The sequence below is a fragment of the Patagioenas fasciata genome, chromosome 8 (assembly GCF_037038585.1).
Source record: "Patagioenas fasciata isolate bPatFas1 chromosome 8, bPatFas1.hap1, whole genome shotgun sequence".
Lineage (NCBI taxonomy): Eukaryota > Metazoa > Chordata > Aves > Columbiformes > Columbidae > Patagioenas > Patagioenas fasciata.
In genome coordinates, this window is record NC_092527.1 from 9411540 (window position 1) to 9427755 (window position 16216).

The 16216-nt window shown below is 39.3% G+C and overlaps 2 protein-coding genes across 9 annotated transcripts in view; one reads left to right on the forward strand and one right to left on the reverse strand.

Moving 5' to 3' along the window:
* LRRTM3 (leucine rich repeat transmembrane neuronal 3) overlaps window positions 1-5295 on the reverse strand; it is an 81976-nt gene extending 76681 nt beyond the window's left edge. The window contains exons 1-2 of one of the 3 annotated variants that reach the window (XM_065844056.2): window positions 4584-5220; window positions 2732-4263 (exon numbers count right to left, since the gene is read on the reverse strand). In XM_065844056.2, the coding sequence (XP_065700128.1) occupies window positions 2732-4263; window positions 4584-4587 (1536 nt within the window). In that variant the 5' untranslated portion in view covers window positions 4588-5220. The other 2 variants (XM_071811655.1, XM_065844055.2) reach the window with 2 other exon arrangements.
* The window catches only part of CTNNA3 (catenin alpha 3), a 450315-nt gene that overhangs the window by 220500 nt on the left and 213599 nt on the right, over window positions 1-16216 (forward strand). The gene's annotated exons all lie outside the window — the stretch shown is intronic.

Genomic DNA, 16216 nt, shown 5'->3' on the forward strand with positions numbered 1-16216 from the left:
TCTTTGGAAATTCATGAAAAGTGGATCCATAGTTTTACAGGCAATAAATGAATTAGTTGATCTGAGCACGTCTGTGCTTGAATATAAACATGCTGGATTTTCATTATTATTTTTGTTATCCATCTATGATTAAAGACATACTGACCTTATTTTTTTTTCCACAACCATAATTAAATATTTTTCAAAGGGAAGTAGTGATAATTTTACAGGTATTGCTTTCTGTAGGTAGTTATAGATTGCTTCTTTCTGAGTATTGTTATGGTTGGAACAAGACATTTTAGAAGCATAAAGGAAACATAAAGTCAAACTCATTTATATACAGCTCAATCACAGCCCATTAAGAAGTTTTAGAAGATGTATTGAATATTTTCAGGTATCAAAAATACTAAACTAATAGTATTACATTATTTTCTAATTGTAGTTAACACTCCCAAAACTAAGTAGCAGAATTTTCTCATATTTTTATATATACATGAATATATATGCATATATTTATATATGCTCATACACATGTGTGTATATGTATATATGAACATATGTATATTTTGGGCCAAATCTTTCTTGTTTTGGCTGTGCCTTAGATTATTGACCACTGCAGACATTAAAGCCTGTAGAAGTACCGAGATGGTTCTTAACATGAAGTTTACAGTACACTGTAATCCTTCAGTACAGAGCTAACCAAGACCTGCTGGTGGAAAACCGAATCCCTAATAGCTAAGGTAATTCAATGTGTGTTGACTTTTAAGTAGCAACTTTCAAGGTGCAAATCAGGTTAAAAGTCACAGCCTGCTCAGCGCTGCTAATGCGTCTCAAGCACTTGCATTATTAATTGTGTGGGCTCCTCTTTGTACTCAGTAAAATGGGGTCTCCATGTCAGAGTTCAGTATAGTCTCAGGCTTCTGCTCTCGGTATTTCCGCACTACAGTCCTTGAAAATGAGAATGTTTTCATTATGTGAAAAAAACCACAAACCCCTTCAAGTGTATTGGTTCTTTTTAAGAGATGCTTTCTAGCTTTATGTTCATTGTATCTAGCATATTTCAAGGTGATGGACTGTGATTAGGTTTTTCGCAGTAAAAATTCAGGAGAGCATTCTGCTAAGGTTTTGCTTTTTCTAATCTGCTGCAGTGAAACTGCTTTGTAGAAACATTCCTTGCCAAGTGATTGAAGACATGCAGTTTACTAAGCCAAATCAAGTTGTAAAATAGAGATAATTAAATTACTGACTTGGTTCTATATAGATGCTGCTGTATTATTTCAAGAGTGAACCACCACACCCCCACACATCCCCCCCTTCCTGATAATCAAAAGAGAAGGTATGATTTATTTGGAAATATGGGGGATGTTATATTCTTCTGCAACCAACAAAAATACATGACTTTGGAAGAGGTAGGGCAGGGAGTAGCTGGGTTAGAAATCTGTTTTCTCCACAACCACTAGTGAATGACTACACATTAAACATGAATAGCTCTGAATTCTTGTAATGTCATAAGGGTTTGGCTAAGAGATAAAAGTACTTTGTCGCTGATTTCTTTAAGGATTTTTGGATGCACTCTTCTCAGATCAGTGAATAACCAATTTCCTCTGAAAGCTCTTTGCAGTTGTAGTGTCTCTAAAATATACACTGTTTGGCCTTGTAAGTAATGAAGCTTTATTTACTTATTAGAGGGACAGTGTGCGAAACACATCACAAAACCCTAACAAGCTCAGCCCAGCAAATACAAAGAAATAGAAGAACATGACAGATTTAATGGTTTCCTCAGCTACGTTCATGTCTTTGACAGTCTTGAAAAGAGAATTTCTAATGAGCACTGAAACAAATGTGTGCAGGAAGTGGTCTTGCTTTTGCTGCTGCACATTCGAGTTCCTCTAATTGCATCAATCAGGAATTTCTGCTCCTCATTTAATGAATGCCTTTTGATTACTTTCTGAAAGGCAACTGGATGTAAGGGATAAACACTGGCACCTTTTATATGAAGTCACAGAAACAGGTTTCAATTAATAGTTATCAGCCCTAGAAACACTATATTGTAATGCAGTACATAAATCCCTTTGTACAGTTTTGTTCTTAAATTTTTATTAAGCCTATGTTTCCCTCTGCTTTGCTTCTGAAGTGATACCTTATGTCCTAAGACAGTGCTTTAACTCCCCACTGGCTTTTTATTCTATCTTGTGTTGGGCAGAAATCAGGCATTCTTTCAGAGCTGCTCCTGCCCCATCTCTGTCCTCAGCCAACTCAAAATTCACATGGTGCTATAGTACCTGGGTATTTAGTTTGTTCTTGGTTCAAAGACTGAATTTCAGAGCAAGGTGGGGGCAGGGGGGAACCCGGAGAGAGGGAAGCCGAGTCAGATTTAGATTTTTGTTTTCTTAATTGTTGTAATTTTTTTCTCTAAACAGAGGCACAGTCGCTGCAGGTGCAGTGGATAGCTCATGAAAGAAGTTTTCTATTTAAAAACAAGAGAGACTTTAATGGAATCAGGAGAAGGGGTTTGTACAATAGGTATTGTATTAAACCAGAGCTCAGGCTTCACATTGATTGCGGTATTTAAATTTCAATGAGTTGATTATGTATGAGAGTAAAATGACCAGTATTATGAATGTACAAAAAAGTGACATGGAAGAGCTGTGCCAGAAAAGTGAGAAAAACGTTCCCTTTATAGTCCCTAGAGTTCAATAAAGCACCACTATTTCCCAGCTTTTAAAAGCTCTTTTATCACAATGGTTCATACCTCGCATTCCCTGGAGCCTGATTTGTTATACGTGCAGGGTCCTGTTCCATTCAGCAGCATCTCGCTGGTTTCAGTGTTGGTGGGTTTGTAATCTACATAAAATTCCTGTGTGCTTGGAGTCATTTGCTTCAGTGACTGCCGTTTCTTTTTCCTGTGCCTTCGCATGAGAGAGCGCTGCTGCAGCTGCTTCATACTGGCTGGGTAACGCTTCCATGACACATAGATTACCAGCAGGATCACAAGCACAGACAAGAAAAGGGCCACGCTGCCTGCTATGATTTTATGGAAGGAGATGTGTTCTGTGTCGTGCTCGGCTTGGGAGCTCGATTCGGTGGCTCCAATAGTTGGGGGCAGAGGGGGCTTGCTGTCATGTTTAGGCCTGGTGAGTTTTGGTTTAAACGTTGGCTTTGGGAGAGCTCGTGCTAATTCAAACCTTTCTGTGGTACTTTTGCCACAGATGCTGTAGTTTTTCACTGCATCGATAACGTTCACCCCTTGCAGCTCTTTGGGGCTGGCACAAATGATTGTATTTTCCCTCAGCCCTTTAAAACTTTTAAGCCAGTTTACCAGAGAGCAAATGTTTCTGCTGCATTCCCATATATTCCCAGCAAGGCTGATGTCATTGAGGGATATCCAAGAATCCAAAATTTCTTGACCAATAAATGTGAGCTTGTTTGAATCCAGGTTGAGGCGCTGTAAATTGGGCACACACTGAAAAACACTAGGTCCACTGAAAGCTTCTATTTCATTGCCAGATAAATCAAGTCTTTGTAATGAGCTCCAGGTCCAGGACATAGTTTGTCCTATCACACTGATTTTATTCCACTGTAAATAAAGGTTTTGAAGGCTGACTAGCCTTGGAAAAAGTGCCAAGTTGAGCTTAGAAAATTGATTGTGCTCCAGATGAAGCTCTTTCAGTCTGATCATGCCTGCAAAGACATTCCGTGCTAAACTCCGGATGCGATTATAACCCAGGTCCAACAGTTCAAGGTTCCTGCAGTCTTGAAATATTCGAACAGGGATGGTTCTTAGGGAATTGGACCGCAAATGTAAACTCAGCAGCTTCCTTAAGCCCCTGAACTGTTCAGATCCCAGAGACTGCAGCTGATTGTATGACAGATCCAAATTCCGGAGATTTGTCACGGGTCTGAAGGTATTATTAAGAAAATAGGAGATTCTGTTGGAACTCAAGATCAACTCTTTTAGTCTGCGTATTCCATTGAAAGCATTTTCGTCAATATTGCTGATGTGGTTATGGTCTAAATAGAGCCAGGTGAGTTGATTAAGACCTTTAAATTGATTGTATTTTAGTTTTTGGAGGCTGTTATATCGAAGGGACAAACCTAAACAACCAGCAGATATACTTGAGGGAATCTCCTGCAATTTCTGAGATTCACAATATACCATTTTGCCTTCACACCTACAGCCCTTAGGGCATCCTCGTTCAGCAGAAGAAAGCATTGTCAGTAATACAGTAGGGGCTATTACCAGAGCTACAGCTGATCCGCTCAGTAGCCTAATTACATTGAAACCTGGAAATAAAAACAACTTAGAAAAGTTATCCCCCCACACATCAGTCATTTCTTTCAATCATGCTAAAATCTTTTATTTCAACAATCATTTAAAAATCCTTAGCTCGACTCAACTACTTTTCACATTGTTTTCTTTACTCAGATTTTTTTAAAAGAATGCCTTTATATAAATACTGAAAAACAATTGGGTAAAAGGTGTAATCCCTAAGCAATTTAACTGTAATAACAAATCACATCAAGGTAAGTCTATGGAGTAATTAAAACACAGGCTATGCAGTGGCTATGAACTATACATTAAAAAAATAACATGAAAAACATACCCATCCTTTGTGTTGTTCAAAGGTCGTCCTTAGGTCTTTTGTTTTTTGCTTAGTGTGCCACAAGCATGGCAGCCCCTGTCAGCTGCACTGTAGTGAGTCAGGGCTCGCTGACACCCAGGAAGAAAAATTGGACCCCTTGGGAGATGGACCGATTTAGGAACATTATTCTTTGCCAGCCATGCAGAACATTCCAAGAATAAATCAATCCCAACACAGCATTCGCAGCAAAATGTCAAATTCTTCCTAGGTAATAGGATCTTCATGGATATTACCTTTTTGCATCTTTATAGTTAAGAACCTGGCTTTTAAAATTTCTCTTGATAGGACAGCATGTTAGATTCCTCCAAGCACCGTTTAGCTATCTGAATTCACACATCTGTATTCCATAGCACAGCAGTTCCTTCACTTAGCACCCGATCCGGCCAGGAAGCTGCTTTGTAGCATCGAAGGTAGAAGCAGCCTGTAAATGAACAAGCTCTGCTCACTTCTGCATACTGTCATTCTGAAAGCTCCGTCTGACTGTTGCTTTGGTTTCGGCGAGCGCAGTCTTATGTAAAGCTGCCCCCAGTGGTGAAGAATATTATGGGCATGTGCAGAAATGTCTTCCTTTTATCTTGCAAATGAGTAAGCTCTGCTGGGAAAAGAGTGATTCTTCTGAGTGACTAAGAGAAGCGGAACGGTCAGGTTCGATGTGAACTAGTGAGGTGTGCTGAAATAGCCAAATCCTCTTAGTCTCTTTTGCTGTTTGTAAAAGCTGGTTTGCATCCTTGAACTTAATAGCGCTGTGTGTGCTGCTGAGACTTCTGTCTGAAGGGCTAATGTGACATTGTAGAACATAGATACAAATTTTCAGTCTTAAGGGGTTTTGTTTCTTACTGCATTAGACAAGCGTTCACATGACCTTTTTGCAATAACTCACTATTTTTTAGTGAAGTATCAACCCCCTCAGTGTGTCTCTTATCAAGCGTTCAGGGGGGACACTATATTTTACAACATGAAAAATGTTTTGGAGCTGACATTTTGCCTTTTTGCTTTTTTCTTCTCTGTTAGAAGGCACGGTGCCAGGAGGTTAGGCAAGAGTATTGTGCTCATTTATTTCCCAAGTTGCTGTCACTTCGTGCCACAACACTGACACTTCAAACACAGGCTTCCGTAACCGTTACAATATACAGAATAAGCAGCTTGCTGGAGTACCTTAATCAGGTGAATTGTATTTATTGTAACTTTTGAAATGAGCAGGATTTTCTGTGAAGTTACAATATGCAGAGTTCTTTAGATGTATGACTCTGGGCTGTCCTTATATATCACATGAAGAGCCTTTTTAGCTTTCCTTACTCTTCCTTTCCTTCCTGCGTGCTGTGGAGAAAGGACACATCTTTTTATCGGGGGAGAGCAAAGGGAAGGTGGCATCACAGTAAATGCACCACTCTGGCAGGCTTCCTTCACCAGGAAGTATGTGATCAGAGGTGATGGTGGGTACGTGTAAAATCATGGCTCTTTGTCCTGCAGGAACAGGGTAGAGCCGCTCGTTAGAAGGGGGTACAGATTACAGTCCCTCAGATGCAACCAGACAGCTCTGAGAACTGCTTTTCCTTTCTGAGGCAGAATCCTTACCCCTTAGAATAATGTGCTTTGACTTTTCCCTTATTTTTCACTGCTGTGAGCATAGAAGAACTTAAAATGAGATGAAACCTGAATTTTTCCACATATTAAAATGCCAACATTGCCTAGTACTTAGTCTGTGAATGACTTCAGGCTTAGAATAATCCCACTAGTATTAATGCACCTATCTGTAGTGCCTAAATTAGGAGCCCAGTTGCCTCTGGCTAACAACAGTGAACATCTTTCATGTCAGGAGTCGGAAACACATACCTGCATCAAGGCACATCCTTGAAAATTCTCCCTTCTGGGTCAGTCTTGTAGAGAGGGAAAGGGTTAATTCCTGCATTAATCTCTGTCATTGTCACTGTCTCTCATACTCTACTACAGCTTGTTCCTGGCTCTTAAATCTGATCTGTAGGCTTGAGGAGCCAGCAACAAACTGCAGCCTGTGCTGGGCACTGTGACAGTCTGGGAAGCTGTTGTGCTGGCAGCAGTGTCAGATGCCAGGGCTGCTGTGCCTGCTAGAGGTTTTCCATCGCTGCCTTGGGGTCTCCTTGAATTCGATGGGGCCAGATTGGCAGCTTCAGAAGACAACTGAGACCTTCAGAAAGCCAGTTTGCCTCTTGGAACTGGCACTCTTCCTCTGTTGACAGTAGAGGATGCCTGTGACAAGTAAACTCTGTGTTGAAATGGCTCAGTCAGGTTCCTAAACTTAGATGGCATGAAATTAGGTTTGAACCTTCACCTGGTTCGAACACAGCATGTAAAGCTTCAGATACCATCCAAATTCTTTGTCCTGAAGAGCTGATGCTACTTAGTATCCTGGCTCAGACTGAGCCTTCTCCCCAAACATTGCCTACTCTCTGGCTTTTCCTCTTTTGTCTTCTCCCTCTCCTCCATCTTCGTTGTGGAGTTAACCAGTAACTTCTCTGCCACCATGAATCAGCAAAGCTTTAGCAGCTTTTCCAGGGTTTTGATAATTGCCAATATGCTGGACAAATAAGAGGGAACAGCCACTCTTTTACCATGAGTTATTTTCATTTTTCTGAAAGGGGTGAGACATCAAGAGATGAACAGAGAGAGCATCAAATCTATGTTAATGGACTGCCAAATTCAATTTTCTTTACCGAGATCCTTTTTGAATTACACAAGCAGGAAAAGTGCCAGTGTCTGATAAACAGTTTTTTAAAAATTACATTTCTATATCTTCATACAGCTGGATGAGTTCTTTTCAAATTGTGGAAATAAAGCTGCTCCCAGTATGAAACATTTCATATGAAATTTCAGGCCTGTCTGGCCATATTATAAACTATGAGAAACAGAGAATTCAGTTAAAGCTGCATTTTAGATAAGAAGATACCTTTTGTAAGCGGTTTAACCTTTACCTTGTATCAACTACACCTTATATATCTGTGCAACCCTGTTGCTTTACCATTTAACTCATGTAACCAGGAAAAAAGAACTTGGGGCTAAACTGGTTAGCTACTGTTATGGATCAGCTAGTTTTCAGTAGAACTGCCACAACTCCCGAGTGCCTAAAATGTAAGAATTTGTTGGAGGCTTGGTGGGTCTGTGCGTGTTTGTTCTGCAGCGTAGTTGCTGGAGTCCAGGGCATTTTGGGCTCAGGTTTGTGCCATTGCCGAGCAGTTCTGCCTCCTGTCCTGGGCCAGGGAGGGACAGCTGCAAGGAACACAAGTCTCAATGACTTCACGCTGCCCGAATATTAGTGTTCAGAAACAATGCTATTTCTTCTCTCCTGCCCATCAAGTCAGAATTTCATGCAATTCTACAGAGGCATACTCTTAAGATAAATATTTCATTTGTTTATGTACTCTCAGAGACAGTCTGTTTTGGAATATTAGCCATAGACATATATCGAGATGCCACAGAACCTGGAAAGTTTATTCATTTTGAGTTATATGTCTCTGTGATTTGTTTTTCTGAGGGCGAAGTGGCATGCATCAGAAAATACATTGATAAATGCGTTGCTAAATACGTCTTAACATTCATACAGATGAAAAGTGATGTGTTGGGTGGAGTCTGTGATGAACACGTTGTTTTCTTCATCAGCACAACAAACAAATTAAATTCAAGGTTGTTTGGAAATGATGCACTATCCCAAGGTAGTGATGGCCCAGATTTTTCTCTTGGTACTAAACTTTCAATAGGTTTTCTGCCTGAAAATTGTTCTAGGTGGATTTCACTACTATCTGATTTTGCAGTAATTTGCCTTAATTTAATTTTATGTTTGATTTCAGTTTTGCTTGTGTAGTTAAATTCTAGTATTTTTTATTTTCCCATTCATTCTAGCTGTGGTCTGTGTGCATAGCTGCAACTTCCCTATGGAAAGCTTAACATGAAATGCAGCCAGAGTAGTGAAGGGTGAATGAGAAGATGACATCCACTGTAAGAAGCCTGCACAGAGCTGGTCTGGAACTGAAACATTTTGCAGAGGAAAGGGGAAACAGCAAATCTTGCATTTTTCAGGTTTATGAGAAGGCACCCCTAATGACCAGGTACCTCTGTTTGCTAAAAGTATATTTAAAAAGGGGGGATGACAGAATTGTCAGGCTCCAGTAGAATGGCGATGAGGGGTGCGTAGAAGAGATGTAAACTTCCCAAAGCATAAAGCAGCAGCAGTTACCAGGTGCTAGTGGGGTTCCATGTAAATCAGCAGTCAGAAGCGTTCCCTGGTTCTGTCACTTGCTTCTCATCAGCCTTCCTCAGGACTTTTCATGTTTGCTCTTTAAAAATGCAGTTCATACTTAACGGTGGTGTTATAAAAATATATATATAATTTTTTTAAGTTTCCATTTCTGTTATTCCTATAAGAAATCAATTCAGAAGAGCACTATGATCTTTTCTAGCTACAGTGCATTATATTCTTAATGCACAAACCTCAGAATTTAGGCTTCTGGATACAGCATTTTTCTGTTCACAGCTAGAGCTCCTGGGCCTAGGAGTGCCTTTATGTGTGTAATCGCATGTCCCTTTGGGGAACAGTAGTTAACAAGTGCTGTACTGTGTTCTTTTTGGGTTTATGAAGTGACAAAGTATGTCTTTTCCTTGACTTTATTTCACTATAAAGAAACTAGGAGTCAGCTGGGTTAGCAATAGTAGCTTGTTCTAAATGGTACTGTAGTGTACTATCACTCTATCATTGAGAGTAGATAAGTCTAATAAAATGTGTTTGCAATTTTTGAGCCAGTGATTAAATGAACCTGCTGTTCGATGAGGATCAGATTAGAGCCGGGGGAGTATAAATCGCAGTGTAAATACCAGAGCGTGGGAAGGCAGGAAATTCAAGATGCAGGATTTGCCAAAGACAGATATCAGGAAAGGGAAGGGTGGGAAAGGCAGTTCCAGGAACATGTAGGCAAGGGAAACTGAGGCAACAGAAGATGCTCTGAAGAAGCGTGGAAAGAGGACTGAGAGTAGGGAGGGTGTTAGCCCAGTAGTTTGTCAGTCCTCACCTAAAGGACCATGGTGGTAAGTGACAGGCGAGGGAGACTGATAAATTAAAATATCCCCTTGCTCTCCTGCTAGGAACAATTAGCTCTGCAAGGCCTCCTTTGGTCTCTGTGAGGGTGAGAGGATCCCATTTTACAATTCTGTGATAAGCTGAAGTAACATCTGAAGCTGAATGGGAGTCATGCCCCTTTCTAGGAGTCAGTAACCTCCATAACATCCTATTGCTTGTACAGGACATGAGGGACACATCTGTCAGTTTGCGTATACCCAGAGGATCTCCTCGGTGCTGTGCTTCATAGGGCAGCACAGGCTATTGCTTTCCTTGTGCACAGTTACGCACTGTTGGATACCGAAGCTTTTCCAGCTGTACAGTTTTGTTTAAATGTGTGCATTGTGGATAGGTGATGGGCCTCTCAGCTGTCCCGGGGTAGATAATGCTGCATACAAGCCTACAAACTTTGTTCATGGCATCCAGCGGCTGGATTTTCTGGATGCTGTCATGACTCCTGTATTGAACACTCAGCTGTTCCCTGACTGACTTTTTGTCTTATGGCTTTGCAGCTGTTTGAAGGCAAGCAATCTGTGCTCTGGTCTCATCCTCTGGGGACACGACTACATGAGATGCAAAGCTATTATTTTACTTACTCTCTGAAACTGGTAGTTGCTGCTTCTGTTTCAGAGGATTTAGTGTTGATTCATTCAGGCTTGTCCTCCAACATCTTGGTGATAGGGGAGTATGAGTAGAAGCAGCAGAAAGTGAATTATCATCACGGAAAGAAAATAAATTAATTACATCTTGCACCTAGTGCTAGCTCAAACCTGCAGAGCATGAAAGGTACACACCATAAGAGCCCTGGAGATGTGTAGGTGCAAAACGAAAGGTAATCTTACTGGCCTCTGCTTGTGATTCTGCCTGTAGTCTCTGTGAAAATGCCAAGGAGATTAAGTTAGAACAATCCGAGGCTTGTTGCAGCTCTTCTATGGGCCAGCATGCCATTGCTGGAAGAGTGTCTATTGTCTTATTGCCCAGGCAGCACATATGAGGTTTGTGTAGCCTGAAGCATTCAGAAGCCCTTCTGTGTCACTGTGAAGTGTGCTTTTCTTGTGAAGTATGATTTGTTCTCCTAGGAGTATCTGACTTCTGTCATGCTATAGCAATTTGCACATGCATTGCTGGCGGACTACGGTAGATGGCAAAGGTAAGGAACTGGCTCTGTTTGGTAGTCTGCCTGGAACTAGTATGATGAGCAATTTAACTATGGGTTGGTGGAGCAAATGCATACACATGAATACTTACTCTTCTTTGGAGAATGAATTGGAAGACTGGACACAATCCCCAGTGAAGTTCTCCATTACATGGATGTGTTTCAATAGAAGATTTAAACAAATAAATGTTTTCTAACAGAAAGACACTTTGCTGGGAGGGACAGGGAATAATCCTGGCAGTGTCCAGTTCTGGCAAGAGGATAAGGAGGGAACACTGAGCATTTCCCATGTTATTGAGGAGAACAGGAATGGTAACATTTCACTGAGGACAAATGTGGTGGTATTAGCGTCAGTAATATTTCCATTTTTACAGTGTTTTCCACCAAGTTATTCCATATCTGTTGTAATTTTATTACTTGCTATAGGTGTCATTTATTTTGATGAATTTTTTGAGCTAGAATGACCAAATAGCAAAATTCCATGTGAAGACAACATAGTTGCCAAACATAGGAAAACAACCTTCTTTTTAAAATGCAAAATTATCTCGAATCTTTTGTTAATAAGTTTGCCAACTTCTGTTCACTGTAGGACCTTCTCTGAGGTTGCAACAGTACCATTTTGAAAACTGTTTAAAATCTGCTGAATATTGCCTTTAATTTTCCATATAGAAATTGTGACTGGAAGCTGTCATTTTTCAGCTAATTGAAACAAAAGATATGTATATAGAGCATTTCTTAGGATCAGACCTAGATTAGTAGATAAGACAATTATTCTTGTACTCTTCCTAGTCTTACTGGTTTTCAGTGCAAACAGCCATACGGGTGTAAGCAATTAAAGAGTGCAGAATACCTTGATTTCATTTGACCTGTTGAAATATTGTAAAATAATTTCCACTTTCTGCTTTCACTTGCGTATGCACGAGAATCTCTACGGAGAACAAAGCGTTCTATCTTACCTCTATTAGGAGTCATGCTTGGACTCAGGTGTGGTATTCTGAGATTGTGATTTCAAATCCAAAGAGTGATGTGTTACTATACAGCATTAGTAACATTTTGAAGAGAAAACTAAACATGACAGTTGAACAGATTTGCAACTGAAAGAGGAAAACATGAACAAAATTAAGAAGCGTGTAATTATGTTCATTCACAGTGTGACTAGCATAAAAATGATTTCTTCCAAATGGTTACGGTTGCATGCTTTGTCACTTCCCTCCCCGGATTCAGCATAGTTCTGTTTTCTGGCATTTTCCTGAAAAAAATGTGTGTTCTCATTTTCGTCAAAAGTTTCAGATTTTTGTAGCTTTTAATAATTCAATCAAGTATTTTTCAATTAAGCAAGCTGCAGAAGTTTTTAGATATTCCAGATTTGGTAGCTGATGTTCCTGAGAAAGCTTGGAATCTTAATTATACTGACAGTCTTGGTTTGTTAACCAGCCTATAATTTGCTCCTGCTTAGTCACACAGGTCACTCGTCCGTGTCCAGTAGTGATGAACTAGAACTTTCTGGTTTAAGTAAAAATATACAAAAGATGAATTGTTGCAGGTATGTATGGGCTATTCCATTCTGTATTTGCTGTCCTCCTTCTTCTTTTCCTGTTGGTGTGTCTGGGAAACAGAGCTCTGAAGAAACCATATGTGATTTAAATGACTTATTAGCTCATCTTTTCAGGCCGTGTCTACCCAAGAAAATGGTCTTAAATTAAATGTGATTAAATAAAAAACCATACCAAAACAAAGATACAACCAAACTCCAGCTTATTTAAGTGATTTACGAAAGTGCAGCAGACTCCCATATAATTAATTTCAAAACAGAAATCTTGGTTACTGCAGACTTATTTTGGTTCCTGTGACAGTATACTCTACTGCTTATTAAAACTAAGTGTGTTCTATTCAGTGGACAGGGCAGCAAACAAACAACAAAACCAACTCAAAAAGGCTCAAATGTTATACATGGCATTTGCCTACTGTGTCACAGTGTGAGACAATAAATATCTGTAAAATGCTAATTTCTGATTGACTAAAATGTTGAAGAGTGCTGCAGGCCCAGGGAGGAAGAGAGAAGAATTGAAGTTTTCCCCCTTTCTTCTCTTTCTTGCAACGACAGTGGGATAGGCATGTAGTAGTTTTTGCATTTTGTAAATCCTTCTATCCAGTATTCTGTATCCCCTAAGCAGATAAGAAGCTTAAAACCACCTTTCTCTCTTACAGCTCAGTTACATACAGAAAAGGTTAGACACCAAAAAATGCTGCCAATTGATAACAGAGTCAAGACTCTGGGCAGCCCTTGTAGTGGAGACACAGGAGAGCTCAACCTGAGAGTTAACAGCTCCATTTCCATGTCCCTAAGTGGTAACAGTAGTTAGGAGAAAATAGTAAGGATTTGTAAACATGAACTGGGTTTCAAACCCAAACGTTTTGCCTCCAGACACACAGGGAGCAGGCGCATCTCCATCCACTGGTTCTTACAAGGTACCTCATAGATATATGACAGAAAAATCTTCTGTCTGGGTAACAGGAGAATCATGTGACTTGCTGGTTTGATCTTGCAGCGTATGTTTGTGTCATCATTTATTTGTCATTTGGACAAATTGACTGGATTGAGATCCAGAAGATGAATAGACACATACCAATGTAATTAACACAACAAAGATACTTCCTGTGGGGATTTCTGCTACTGTGCGTTGAGCAGTTTCCCATTTTCCTTTGTAAGACTGTAGCTCCTAGGAAAGGAATGTACTTTTATTCTACCAATGTAAAACTAAAATAGACCCTAGTCTTTAGATAACTGTGTACAAACCTAATACACAGGAGAATCATAAATACAGTGATGTCAAAATGTTGTTTGTTTTGAAATTCATAGGAAATGTAGAAAAGAAGAACTTTTCAGAGGAAGCTAAAGATACCTTTGAATTTTATTTTTTTTATTTAACTTCATCAGTATGTATAATTTCTGACTGTATAGTTTGGTTTATACTATAATTGAAGCCCACAACACAATCTCTGTAGGATTCCTTCTAAGGTGGTGTGCCTTGGTGCTGTTTGCGTGCATAAAGAAGTCACATAGGGGTAGTAAAAGCTGAGACATAGAAGTCTGATGTTCCAATGTAAAGCCAGAAAGAAGCTAATGGGTGTTAGGAAAAAAGAAGGTACCCTATGGCCATGTTATTGAATAAGAGCTGTCACCTATGAAGACCTTCGTGGTGTCTTTAAAATACCTAGTGCTTGCTACTCTGAGACAGAAAGCTGGAAGAGATCCTGTGCTCTTATCTGACATAGCAATTTCAACGTTCTTCTCTGTGTGATTCAAAGTGAAGTAGAAATAGGCTGTTAGAATAGAGTTATCTTTAAATGGATAAAAGTCTTGGAATTGTATTAGAACACCACTGTATAAGAGAATCTCCAAAAGAAAATTACAAATGTCCTTGAATGTGTTTGCTTCTTACATAAATACCATGGTGTTTGGAATTCTCTATCCGATACTTGCTGATCAAAAGATGAACATTTTAAAGAAGTTGGTAGTTCATGTCTTCACGTAAAGACCGGGTTTTTACATTCCACCCTTTTGTACAGAAACAGGAGAACACAGAACTGAGTGTGTTAGGCTCTCTAGCAGTTCAGCTGCAAGACTAAATTTTGTAAAACTCCTTAATTTTGATAAAACTAAGTTTTGTCCAAAGCTGGATTTAAAAAAAGGTTTCCAGTAACGGTTTCTACTCAGGTTGTTTGTGTCTGTGTATGAAGTCCAAATCCACTTGTGCTGGTTATTGTACCTTTAGTGAGGACTGTGTTAGCCTGCTGCTGTCATTAGCCGTTATGTGGTGGCAATTAATATAGTACTGATAAGCTTCCAACTTGGATATTCTATTTAAAAAGGTTGTTGTAAGTTATAATAGATCAGGGACATTGAGAAAGAGAGAATTCCCACTCCTTTTAGCAGTTTTTTTGCAGTCAAATGTCTTAGCAGATGACAGTATTAATTATCACATAATGAATGTGGTTCATTTGCAGAATTTCACAGAGAGAGAGGACTCTCTGTTGGTATATTTTTCTCTCTCTCCTTTTGAATATTTAATGCCATGTCATATTGTGAGCTAATACAAAGAGTTGCATCTAAAAGATATGGGGAGGAGTTGCTAATCCCTTCAAGTCTGGTAAAATTAACCTCTTGAATGTTCAGCATATAATTTAATAGATATGCCAGTGACCTTTCTTCTGATGCTATTCTTTTTCACAGCTACTGGAAGTACTTGATGGCTATTTTATGTCCTTTTATTTCAAAGTGTTCATCTAGTACATTTGTATTCTTTGCTTACATTGCCGCTTACCTGGCATTTTTTACTTTAGGCCACTTGCAGCAAAAATGTATGAAATCCTGTATGTCCCGCTGTGCCTAGAATATATTTCAAAAAGAGTAAATCCTTTACAAGTTTGCAGCCTCTGCCACCCTTTGCTAGGATTTGTCTTTCGCTGTCTGCACAGTTTGCTTGGTACCGTATGCTGCTTCTTGTCAGGGGCTGGCTGGAAGTGTCTCGTGTATCAGTAGCAGCTTATTTTACTTGCCACAGTTCAATGCAGAAGCAGTGAGCAGCAGAAAAGGAATCTTTGTTTCAGTTCCCGTTCTTTCCATTTTTGCCATTCAGGAAAGGTAGCAACCACAGATGAAACTATTTATGAAATCATTAGGGAGTTTCTCATGTTCTCAAGCAAAAAAGAATTTTAAAATTATGGAGAGTTTTACTCATTATCATAGGGAGTAATATACTACTTAAACACTTGCCAGGAGTGCTAGTGAATAGGTACATCAGCAAGTAGGTGTGAATGTGTATGTCAGAACAGCAATATCCATATTTTGGATATGTCTGTCAGAGGTCATTATTAGGAACTTAGTGATGAGTTTCATGATTTAATGAAACAATTATGGGGAGTATGTTTATCTGATTTATCTTCCCTGTGGAATTAATGGCTGTCTCTATTTGTTTCTAATTTGTACTCTATATGATTAAAACAAGGGTCAGCTGTAAATATTTTGTGTAAAATCACTACATATTTTTACTTCTGATATCCAAGATGATTCATCTATCATATTTTATACTATTATTCCATTAATGCATTTCTAATTTCAGCGTTAATAACTCTTATATGTGACTATGTGTTACCCATGCTTGTGTGTGCTGTAGGTGGTGTTTGTAGAAGACTGATAAAATCCAAAATGGAAATATTCTGTTATCTTGGAGTCTTAAGATAATCTATAGGAGTTGTTAATGAGTTTGAAACAAAATTAGCAATTGGGAACTCACTATACAGTGCTGCTCCATCTCCCGAGTTTTGTCATTAGCTTTATTTAATGGAACAGAT